This window comes from Gigantopelta aegis, chromosome 6 (assembly GCF_016097555.1).
Source record: "Gigantopelta aegis isolate Gae_Host chromosome 6, Gae_host_genome, whole genome shotgun sequence".
In the NCBI taxonomy this organism is placed as follows: Eukaryota; Metazoa; Mollusca; class Gastropoda; order Neomphalida; family Peltospiridae; genus Gigantopelta; species Gigantopelta aegis.
Window position 1 is genome coordinate 2,899,902 of NC_054704.1, and position 12,817 is coordinate 2,912,718.

The 12,817-nt window shown below is 38.1% G+C and overlaps 1 protein-coding gene across 1 annotated transcript; it reads right to left on the reverse strand.

The window, feature by feature from the left end:
- Nucleotides 1-3,408: 3,408 nt before the first annotated feature.
- Nucleotides 3,409-10,633, reverse strand: LOC121376078 (protein phosphatase 1 regulatory subunit 7-like). Its single transcript, XM_041503859.1, has 2 exons — nucleotides 10,440-10,633; nucleotides 3,409-6,862 (listed from the first exon to the last, which is right to left on the reverse strand). Exons 1-2 carry the CDS (start codon nucleotides 10,561-10,563, stop codon nucleotides 5,436-5,438), a joined length of 1,551 nt encoding a protein of 516 aa, XP_041359793.1. The 5' UTR covers nucleotides 10,564-10,633; the 3' UTR covers nucleotides 3,409-5,435.
- Nucleotides 10,634-12,817: the final 2,184 nt, after the last annotated feature.

Sequence of the window (12,817 nt, forward strand, 5' to 3'; positions counted from 1 at the left end):
TCCAGGTCTGGTCCAGTTAATATGAACCTACTGCATTACCTTATACAGTCTCTATCATGAATGTTACCAAGCCATCTGCCTGCAGGTCTGGTCCAGTTAATATGAACCTACTGCATTCCCTTATACAGTCTCTCTCCAGAATGTTACTAAGCCATCTGCCTGCAGGTCTGGTCCAGTTAATATGAACCTACTGCATTACCTTATACAGTCTCTATCCTGAATGTTACTAAGCCATCTGCCTGCAGGTCTGGTCCAGTTAATATGAACCTACTGCATTCCCTTATACAGTCTCTATCCTGAATGTTACCAAGCCATCTGCCTGCAGGTCTGGTCCAGTTAATATGAACCTACTGCATTACCTTATACAGTCTCTATCCAGAATGTTACCAAGCCATCTGCCTGCAGGTCTGGTCCAGTTAATATGAACCTACTGCATTACCTTATACAGTCTCTATCCTGAATGTTACCAAGCCATCTGCCTGCAGGTCTGGTCCAGTTAATATGAACCTACTGCATTACCTTATACAGTCTCTATCCTGAATGTTACCAAGCCATCTGCACGCAGGTCTGGTCCAGTTAATCTGAACCTACTGCATTCCCTTATACAGTCTCTATCCTGAATGTTACTAAGCCATCTGCCTGCAGGTCTGGTCCAGTTAATATGAACCTACTGCATTACCTTATACAGTCTCTATCCAGAATGTTACCAAGCCATCTGCCTGCAGGTCTGGTCCAGTTAATATGAACCTACTGCATTACCTTATTACAGTCTCTATCCTGAATGTTACCAAGCCATCTGCCTGCAGGTCTGGTCCAGTTAATATGAACCTACTGCATTACCTTATACAGTCTCTATCCTGAATGTTACCAAGCCATCTGCCTGCAGGTCTGGTCCAGTTAATATGAACCTACTGCATTACCTTATACAGTCTCTATCCTGAATGTTACCAAGCCATCTGCCTGCAGGTCTGGTCCAGTTAATATGAACCTACTGCATTCCCTTATACAGTCTCTATCCTGAATGTTACCAAGCCATCTGCCTGCAGGTCTGGTCCAGTTAATATGAACCTACTGCATTACCTTATACAGTCTCTATCCAGAATGTTACCAAGCCATCTGCCTGCAGGTCTGGTCCAGTTAATATGAACCTACTGCATTACCTTATACAGTCTCTATCCTGAATGTTACCAAGCCATCTGCCTGCAGGTCTGGTCCAGTTAATCTGAACCTACTGCATTCCCTTATACAGTCTCTATCCTGAATGTTACCAAGCCATCTGCCTGCAGGTCTGGTCCAGTTAATATGAACCTACTGCATTACCTTATACAGTCTCTATCCTGAATGTTACCAAGCCATCTGCCTGCAGGTCTGGTCCAGTTAATATGAACCTACTGCATTACCTTATACAGTCTCTATCCAGAATGTTACTAAGCCATCTGCCTGCAGGTCTGGTCCAGTTAATATGAACCTACTGCATTACCTTATACAGTCTGTATCCAGAATGTTACTAAGCCATCTGTACGCAGGTCTGGTCCAGTTAATCTGTATCTACTGCATTACCTTATACAGTCTCTATCCTGAATGTTACTAAGCCATCTGCCTGCAGGTCTGGTCCAGTTAATCTGAACCTACTGCATTCCCTTATACAGTCTCTATCCAGAATGTTACTAAGCCATCTGCCTGCAGGTCTGGTCCAGTTAATATGAACCTACTGCATTCCCTTATACAGTCTCTATCCTGAATGTTACTAAGCCATCTGCCTGCAGGTCTGGTCCAGTTAATCTGAATCTACTGCATTCCCTTATACAGTCTCTCTCCAGAATGTTACCAAGCCATCTGCCTGCAGGTCTGATCCAGTTAATATGAACCTACTGCATTACCTTATACAGTCTCTATCCTGAATGTTACCAAGCCATCTGCCTGCAGGTCTGGTCCAGTTAATATGAACCTACTGCATTACCTTATACAGTCTCTATCCTGAATGTTACCAAGCCATCTGCCTGCAGGTCTGGTCCAGTTAATATGAACCTACTGCATTCCCTTATACAGTCTCTCTCCAGAATGTTACTAAGCCATCTGCACGCAGGTCTGGTCCAGTTAATCTGAACCTACTGCATTACCTTATACAGTCTCTATCCTGAATGTTACTAAGCCATCTGCCTGCAGGTCTGGTCCAGTTAATATGAACCTACTGCATTACCTTATACAGTCTCTATCCTGAATGTTACCAAGCCATCTGCCTGCAGGTCTGGTCCAGTTAATATGAACCTACTGCATTACCTTATACAGTCTCTATCCTGAATGTTACCAAGCCATCTGCCTGCAGGTCTGGTCCAGTTAATATGAACCTACTGCATTCCCTTATACAGTCTGTATCCAGAATGTTACTAAGCCATCTGTACGCAGGTCTGGTCCAGTTAATCTGTATCTACTGCATTACCTTATACAGTCTCTATCCTGAATGTTACTAAGCCATCTGCCTGCAGGTCTGGTCCAGTTAATCTGAACCTACTGCATTCCCTTATACAGTCTCTATCCAGAATGTTACTAAGCCATCTGCCTGCAGGTCTGGTCCAGTTAATATGAACCTACTGCGTTCCCTTATACAGTCTCTATCCAGAATGTTACTAAGCCATCTGCCTGCAGGTCTGGTCCAGTTAATATGAACCTACTGCATTACCTTATACAGTCTCTATCCTGAATGTTACTAAGCCATCTGCACGCAGGTCTGGTCCAGTTAATCTGAACCTACTGCATTCCCTTATACACAGTCTCTCTCCAGAATGTTACTAAGCCATCTGCATGCAAGTCTGGTCCAGTTTTATTAAATTAGAGTGGAAAGGTGCATCCTAGGTTGGTCATCATATTGCAATTAATTATCATTTTAATATGAATCAAAACGTGTAATGTATATTTTGATGGACTGTAAAAGAAAATGATGTGTGGTTAAATACTCGCAATGACGTTACAGCAGGATTGTGTTTAGGAAACAGTATAAATGTAATTATGAATCCCTGATTAGGTGAATAGTCTCTGTATTTGATGAGATACCTTTATGTGTGAGATTTATTAAATTCAACATTCAATCATCTTGATAAATGCAGATGAAAACTGTAACTTTCTAATGTATTCCCTGATGAAAACTGTAACTTTCTAATATATTCCCTGATGAAAACTGTAACTTTCTAATATATTCCCTGATGAAATGTGAACCTTTCTAAAGTAGCTGACCAGGTATCCCCCAAAATTAAAATTTATCTTTTCACAGTACTCGCAGATGAATTAAACAAATATAGTACCACAAGAAAATAAACCCTTCTAGAATACCATTAAAGAAAAAGAACACTTCTGTAGTCCTCAGAGATGGAATGTGCCCAGTTCCTTCATTATAGTATGACAACAACGGAATGTTTTTGTCCACAGTTTAATTAATTATACAGTATTCTTCAATCAACAAAACAAAAATAAAGTTCAACAACATAAAACGTCATTCTTAGTAGTTGAGAATATTCTGTATTCACAATTTCCATTTTTTAAGCTATTTTTATAACCATAGTTCATCGAACACCATACAGTGTAAGAATTATTAAATTCAACATTCAATCAACTTGACAAATACAATTTATTTTGACAACTTTGACCCAGGGAGTTTTCCATTTTTCTTGAAAAATACTTTTCTTCTGTTTTTAGACGATATAGTGAAATTAGGAGTTCAGTGTTTGCACCATATGGTGCGTGATTAGAAAATTAAATAATATAGTTGCAGGGTTTTCTCAACCTTGTTTAGGGAGAAAGGACAACTGTTTTGCATCAGTAAAATTGACATTGAGAACTACAAAAGTGTTTTTTTTACATGTACAAACAGTAGTGACTTTAAGATGCTCAATATGAAAATATGGTGAGGTATGGGGAGATAATCCATTCCTGGGACATCTTATGGGGGCTATCTCTAGATGATCAGACCATTTCGCCAAACTATCTATTAAACATCAAATATTGCAAAAACCCAGTTATTTTTTAACAAAATATAAATTACTACATGAAATTTATTGATCAAATTAAAATTTGCCAATTCATTTTAAAATTCTTAATTGGCAAATTTGGCTACTGCTAGAAAAGCCCTGCATCTGATTATGTCAACTGTTGATTATGTTTAAGCAATCAATAGCTGTGACTATAATTCACATAATTGCGAACAATGTCATTTGAATATTTTCTGTATTCAGGTCTGGTTCAGATGCACATATTGACTGAAGTGATAAACACACAGCACCTCGGCCCACGAGGCCATACATACACTGAATGAAATATTTCTATCTCTGTTTATACTTATCACAAATTACCTTTACTTCAATGACAGGGATAAACATTTCTCAACTGTTAGCATGATTGTCCTTCCAATTCAGACATAGCTAACTGATAATAATTTTCATCTGAAAATATTTACTTACTACACTCAACTGATGTATAACAATGTTTCCAATCCACTTTCATTCATACCATCATAAGTCATGCATGTTGTATAAAATTGAGGCTAGTGCTCAAATTGCTTTAGTGAAACACTTGACTGTGAACAAAAATGGATTGTCGATATTCATGGGTCAATCCTTGTGGTTTGACACGAGCAATTGCTCCCGCTTGTGTGGAATTGTACAAAACTATTTGCAAGTGGGTGAAAAACTACTCACCTTGTCACATGCCGATATTGTTAATATATTTACACAAAACTAGTGAACTGTTACACTGGGAGCAATTGCTCTCGTACATAATTTCAGGAGATCAGTTACTTGCTGAACATTGATTTTCAAATCCTAAGCCCTGATGTGTCCATGTATCTAACCCTGATTGAGAATCATTACTGAACTCATCTTGTATACTTCAATTTTAACGAATGTTGTGTCAACACACAAGAAATTCACCACCACCGTTACTTGTAACCATGCTGCTCACCCACTTTTCAACTTTACAGCTTTCGTCTACTGGTGATAATAATGTATTTTGATGAAGACTCCTTCAAGTGCAACAAAACTTGTCAAATACTGCTGAGGATTTACTGGCCAGAGTGTTTTGATGAGGGCAGAAAGGATATTTGTAATTAATTTGTTAATATTCCTTGCAATTTAAATAAATTCTTCATTAAAAAGAATCTATAACAGTTACTTTTGCAGTTACATTTTACATTTAGAAGAATGTATTAAGTTGTAAAATGCATACGAAGTGTGGATTCATCAACAATATTAATTTTGCCTGTATAAGGCATGTGGATTGGGGTTTTTTAATCCATACTTTTTCAAATGTATTCATCATATCATTACAATGAGTGGTAGGGTTGCCATGTAAGATTAAAAGTTAGAAGGTGAGGTTATCCGTATTGTGATTCTGTGTGGTGTAAAAGTGGTATTAAATGTGAACTCCTCTGTGTATATGGAAACTGGTCAAGTCTCGAAGTTTTCCACTGCAAATGACTTGGCAGCCATTATTCTAGCTCTGTTGCTGCATCTGCTTGACAGGAGGTCCGTGGAACTGGTTGGTCTGGATCTATCACTAGGAGCTGGAGCCTCAGTAGGGAGAGTGTCAAAGGTTTCTTTCAAGGATTGAAAACGGCTCGATATGCTGTTTTCCATTGACTTAAACTGTTCATCAAATGCCTTTATCTGGACATCCATTTGTCTTGTGCTCACAATATTGGATGCTGACATGGGTCGCATCAGTGGAACACTCGACTTGGCTGATGGCCGTTTCACCACAGCTCCATCAACAACCTCTATTTCTGGTAAGTCTATCTGGATTTCAAAGTGATAGTTTGGCATTTCACCAGACTCCAGCGTCACTGGGTTTCCTGCCAGACTGATCTCCACAAGATCTGGACATGATGACAGAACACAGATCTCATCCCAGTCTGTGACAGCATTATCAGACAAATTCAAAATCTCTAATTTGGGAAATATGTCTGGGATGTCGGACAACTCAGACAGTTTATTATTGGACACGTTGATGTCTTCTAAAGACTTCAGCTTTCCCAGACTCTTCAGACAGGTCAGCTGGTTACAGGAGATGTCCAGAATCTGCAGGTTTGACAAGTTATTCAGTCCAGTAAGGTCGGTAATGTGGTTCTTGGACAGATCAACTTCCTGTAGTTGCTTACATCGCTGCAGATCAGAAACTTTCCTGAGTCTGTTACCTGAGGCAAACAGCTCCACCAAGTTTGGTAAGTAACTTAAAGCCTTCAGATTGTCGATGAAGTTTGAGCTGAGGTTTATAGTCGTGAGCTGAACACAGGCTACCAGGTCACTGGTCTCAAGTTTGACTAGTTGGTTACTGTCCAGCCTCAATTGTTTGAGCTTCTTCAAGCCGCTCAAACCACGGCCAATCTTTTTTATCTTATTGTGCTGCAGATGAAGACTACACAAATCTTTTAAAGTATTTAGGTTCTCGATAGCCTCAATTTCATTCCCGTACAGTTTCAGTTCTCTCAAGTCAGGACAGGACTCTAGTCCATCAATTTTTTTCAAGTGATTGCAAGAGAGATCAAGAATTTTTAATTTCCTGAATTTCTCGAGATTGCCCACCTCAGTGAGATCCTCTGCATGAAGAACTACTTCATACACTTTGTTGTAATCCGATTCCTGACACTGTTGCAACACTTCCTGTGGATTAATACTTTTTCGTTGTTTTTGTTTTTGGTTAAGCCCACCTTGCTTACTTTCTGACTTTGGACTGGGTATGTTGATAAACCTGACATCATTCTCCGGACAGTCATCATCACTTGTAACGCTGTTGGTACTCGGACTTCTGGATTTTCGTTTTGGAGAACTCAGCGATACTCTTGATGGTGTGGAAGCAATCGACGATGTTCTAGAGGCTACAAAATAAACAAAAGAAAGTTAAAGTTTGGTTTGATTAATGACACCACTAGACCACACTGGATGTCAAACATTCTGTAATTTTGACATATACCATTGCCTTAGAGAGGAAACCCGCTACATTTGTCCATTAGCACCATCCCACAGACAGGACAGCACATACCAGTCATGTGGCACTGGCTGGAACGAGAAATAGCCTAATGGGCCCACTGGTGGGGATCGATCCCACACCAACCGCACATCAAGTGCTTCACCACTGAACTGTGTCCTGCCCCCACAAAATAAACATACACAATATTACAAGTGACGTATATATACATATGTGTGCTAGCTCTGCTATGTGAAGCAGCTTTAGATTTCACTCATTTGGGCACAACAGCTAGGGTTTTTGTCTGTTCTGAGCTGAGTGAGGTCTTTCTATTGTGCAGTAACTGTATTAAAAGTTGCTGTAAGTGGATATTTAGAAATGCATTTCAAGGTAGTTTAATCTAATTAAAGCTCAATATTTCAGTGATTTTAAGTAGAGATGGGATCGTATTTTTAACTTTTAAATTAAATTTTCAATGTTTGGTCCACATTTTGATTTATTCATGATACTTTCCACAAGTACACCAGCTATGCACATACATTTAATAAACTGTTTTACAAGCAACAAACTTTACATTTAATAGACACATGTAAAATAATTGTATCATGAAAAGAAAACACTAAAGGACAAAATACCATTTTACCATGCCACGATAGTGTGTTATGTCATGTGCAGTGAAATCAAGCATCAACACGATTTTCACCAGTTTGCTATCTATGAAATGCTGATGTACAATTGTTAAAAATTAAATAAATAATTGAGATAAACTGTGGTACACAAATTCAAACATGCAACTTAAAATACAAAATACATTGTTAATAACTATGTTAAATTACTCTCCTATCTTTATTTACTGTTAAGATTTTCCACACATTTAGTTCAGACAGAAACCTTGAAAAAACCCACATTATAGTGACATAGATTCCACATACTAAATAACTGTCACCTATATTGACTTTGATGAGATCGCATAGGGCAAAAAGTATGTAATTTTGTGTTAGTTGCCATTTTGCCTTTTTATGGAGTACACTCCAAGAGGGGTAAAAGGATATAACTTAATCTAACAATGTCATAACGTGTTATGTCCCATTCACACCAAAATCAGAAAAAACAGCGATTTTCTGCACAGTCACCGCTAAGCTAATCACTCTCTACATCATTGCATTTAACCATTCATATAAAAACTGTGCAGTAAATACTCAGAAAAAAATGTCACGTTTTCCACTGGAATCACTCGTTGACTATTTGAGTGCAGTTTCCAGCAACATTCTTAGCCATTTTGAACTGGTTTGGGAGAAATTCAAACACAAAGTTGAGTACAGATGTGAAAACTTGGTATATAACCTAATACTCTATACAAGTCAAGGGACGTTTACAAAAGGAATGATGTTAAAAAACAAATTTGGGAGTGAAACAGTTCAATGAATAGATATTATAGATGAACAAATTATTATTAGGCTTATTTATTTTATTTATTTATATATTAGGCTTTTTAAATAAAATGTATTTCAGAGATGCTATTTATTTAATTTTGGGGGTTTTTTTAAATAATTATTTTAACTACATTCACCCCCACAGGTATAGATAAAATGTTATGTATGTACTCTTTTCACCTGTAAAGTAAATAAATGAATACATCGAAAACAAAAATAGGGTCAGTCCTTTCTCCTAAGTACTGTCCCAACCAGTGCTCCACAACTGGTATATCAAAGGCCATAATATATGCTACTGTCTGTGTGAAAGTGCATATAAAAGATCCCTTGCTGCTAAAAACAAATGTACAAATTAAAATTATAACACCCAATACCTGATGATTAATAAATCAATGTGTTCCACTGGCATAGCCAGGATTTTATATTGGAGGGGGCCAACCCACTATTGGAGGAGGGGGCAACCCACACTATGTATGTATATATGTATGTATGTATGTATGTATGTATGTATGTATAATTTTATAAAATTTAATACAGTAAAAAAAGAAAAAAGGTTTTATTAGGGGGGCATTTCCCTCCCCTACACTATGCCACTATTGTGCTCTAGTGATGTTGTTAAACAAAACAAACTTTTTAACTGTTCATTTGCTTAGTTTCTTCCCTTTCTGTTATGTACATGCATGTATCATTCCCGATCTGTTATTTCCAAGTTAATTTCCAAGCGTGTGGTTGACAAAAATGGGTTCATCATGTCAACGGGGGTGGGAGGGTGCACCAACCATGCTCCCATAATTCTTCCCTGCATTGTAACGAAACAAAGTAGTGTCTAGGTGACAGAAAATGTTAAAGTGTCTTTTGTTTAACAACACCACTAGAGCACATTCAGGGCTAGCTCTGGCACTCACCAAATTTGCCAACTGCGAATTTTGAAAGTAGTTGGCAAATTTATTTTAATTTGGCGAAATAATTTCATGTAAAAATTGACATTTTTTAGAAAGTAACTGGCGATTTCTGCAATTTTTGAAGTTTAATAGACAATTTGGCTAAACATTTTGCTCGCCCAGAACTAGCCCCGACATTAATTAATAATTGGCTATTGGTTGTCAAACATTTGGTAATTCTGACATGTAGTCATCAGAGGAAACCCACTACATTTTTCCTAATCCAGCAAGGGATCTTTTATATATGCACTTTCCCAGAGACAGGGAAGCACATACCATAGCCTTTGACCAGTTGTTGTTTAATCAGTTGAATGGATCCACCAAAGTGGTTCGATCCTGCAACTGAAGTACCTCAAGCAAGCCAAATACCACTCCAGGTGGTGGTGAATATTCAAGTTGTGTATGTTGTTTCTGTGTGCTTCTTTTGTTGTTGTTGATTTTATTGTTTTGTGTGGAGGGTACAATGTTGTTCAATATCGAATGAATGCAGGTAATGTTGTGGTTCAAAGCAAAAAATTATTTTACTATGTTTTATTTTCAGATGAGGGATGAGGACCCTCTACATGACTGTGTTCGCATATACCCCAAACCTTCCACAATTCAATATGAACATGTCACTATATTTTGCTTCATGGTGCGGTTTCCACACTAACATAATTACACAGCAGTGTGAACCCGTAGCAGTGCAGAAACCTTTGCGGTTTTCATTGCGGTATCCGCACGATGTTGGTTTGAACCGACTATTATGATATAAAAGGAAACATGACATCATATCAATTACATCACATACGTCGGAAGCTTCCTCCCCTACACAAATCTTTTTTATAAATAATTTCATTTTGTTTGACCTAAGAAAAGTAAAAGTGTTTTGGAAATAACAACAAAACAACCCGCTATTTTTGTGTCCAATTTAGAAAACAATCCGCTCAGAAATAAACAACTTGTAGCATGAAAAATAAATTACTGACAAAAAACATTTTTTGTAGAGATTGGGACGGGGTATAGTTGAACGATTAGGCCCTATGTGGAGAAGAAATACTTCACGATGGTCAGTGGTTAAAACCCGAAACTACAACCTCTGAACCTGCACTTTGAAGTTTGAGTTTGAACCCACCTCCAGCACTTGGGGTTCGTTTTCGTACTAAACGTGGTCGTGAACCAACCGGCACAATCCCAACTGGAAGACCAATTCCATTTGGTAGAGTTCCTGCAACTCTTGCTTTGAGTTTTGCGTTCATTGTTTAAATGTACAAGGGGTAAAAAGGCATCTAATGGAAATCATACATTTTTGTTTATCGTGGTGCTAAGGAGCCATATTGTTAACTGTTTGTTTTGTATGATCCGCCTAGTCGGTGCCAGTCGATTTGCAAGGTCTCACTACACAATATATTTTTACTGGCAAGTCAGACAGTTTTAGTACTTATCAAAATGAACCACCATGTTTTTGCTTATTTCATGTTTTATGAGAATCCTTGGAATGAAAACCCGAAAACTGTCATAGCATTATGATGATCTGTTATTATATACAAATAAAAAGTATAATAACCTTGAAAACGTTGCCATTTACTGATGAAAAATTAAGTTATCACAGTGACAATGTAATATTCACGCACGCACGCATGCGCGCGCGCACAATCAAACATCCCTAGAAATATGAAATAGACTATACACTACACAAGATATGATCACCTGATAAATACAAGGTGTAATAATACAATCAATTCCATGTACTGGTATTGTCTGTTTCAAACTTGCAAGGGTTTTGGCACACACACAAAAAAAATAATGTTTTAATCATCTATAAAAAGCGACTTTTTACATGCTTAGCCTATTATGTCATTTATTTGTAACATATATCATGACAATGTTTTTTACAGTTTTAAATTTGATATCCAAGCTCAGGACAGAAGCAAAAACACCTAACTTGGATCAGGCCAGCGTCGTTGTCTATGACAATTAGCAATTTATCGCTGTCAAAAGAAGGGTGTTGAGGGCATCGCACCTAACTACATGTAGGTATTAAGAACATGTTTCATTTATTATAAGCGTGAATACCTGTATACAGTTACTTTTCAAAAGTCGTTACAACCAACAGTCGAGGGACCCCGCATGGCCAAATAAAGCTTAACGGAAATTGATTTTAAGGCGTATACACGACGTCAAATCGGTTACTTTCTCACTTAAGACATAGCGGGCCGCTACGCGATATGCCTCTGGGAATCCTTGATACTACTAATTGCAGTGTAATTACTCATAAACAATATACACTTTTTACGGCGCACGTGTAATAGAAACCATAACATACATCAAGATTTCGAATCTATTAGCATATTTCATATTGTATATCTGCACAAGAATGAAGCTATGATAGTCAGTTTGTTTTGTTTAACGACGCCGGAGTCCTCTAGAGCACATTAATTAATCAACGGCTATTGGATTTCAAACAATTAAATATTGATAATTCTAACAAGTAGCTAGTCTTTAGACGAAAATTGTTACATTTTTCCAATGGGTGCTAGGGATCTGTTAAATGCAATTTCCTACAGACCGGACAGCACACCCATGGCTTTTGATATACCAACCCCAGGACATTGGTTGTGATGGGAACACGACCAATAGGTCTGCCGAGGAGGTTCGATTCTATGATCTAAGTATCCGTGGCGCCAAAGTTGTGGAAGTCGTTAATGGGTATTCAGTCATTACCTATTGACTTTCAGGTGCTTTAAAAACCTGTCTACAGCTCCCGTAAACAAATCTGAATGCGTATGCGAACTGCATAACCGTACAAGATGGGGATTCGACTGCTCCGCCCCCACCCCACCCCATCCTCCTCCCTCAATGCTGGAGCAAACTATATCATTGTATTCACAATGTATGGCTGCATGTTTGGTAGTAATGCAATTTGTACTACATCTCATATTTTGGCTTAAATTACTATTAATATATATTTTAATTTACTAATTTATTCCAAATTATTTGTTCTGACGCAAATTAGAACTCGTGCCCAGGATGGACGAGCCTGAACCTTCTATGGATATGGGCACGTTAATAGTTTTCCTTCCTTCCTTCCTTTCAGTAAGGGGCGGTGTGGGATTTGTCCTCGTCGGTGGACCCATTGGGCTATTTCTCGTTACAGCCAGTACACCACGACTGGTATATCAAAGGCCGTGGTATGTACTACCCTGTCTGTGGGATAGTGCATATAAAAGATTCCTTGATGTTAATCGGAAATAGTAGCCCATGAAGTGGCGACAGCGGGTTTCCTCTCTCAATATCTGTGTGGTCCTTAACCATATGTCTGACGCCATATAACCGTAAATAAAATGTGTTGAGTGCGTCGTTAAATAAAACATGTCTTTCTTTCTTTTCCTTTCAGTAATGCAACTTATATATGAATAAACATTTTTGCTTAATTCGTGCAGCAAAAAAAAATCAGTCTTCCACCATCACCCTCACACCACCACTCCCCTCCCCGAAAGGTAGCCGCTATGC

Bases quoted from the DNA above. Each gene is read 5' to 3' on its own strand.
- LOC121376078 (XM_041503859.1), bottom strand. From the start codon at position 10,563: ATGAACGCAAAACTCAAAGCAAGAGTTGCAGGAACTCTACCAAATGGA. The intron at 6,863-10,439 runs GTGGGTTCAAAC...TTTATTTTGTAG, and splicing joins ACGAACCCCAAGTGCTGGAG to CCTCTAGAACATCGTCGATT.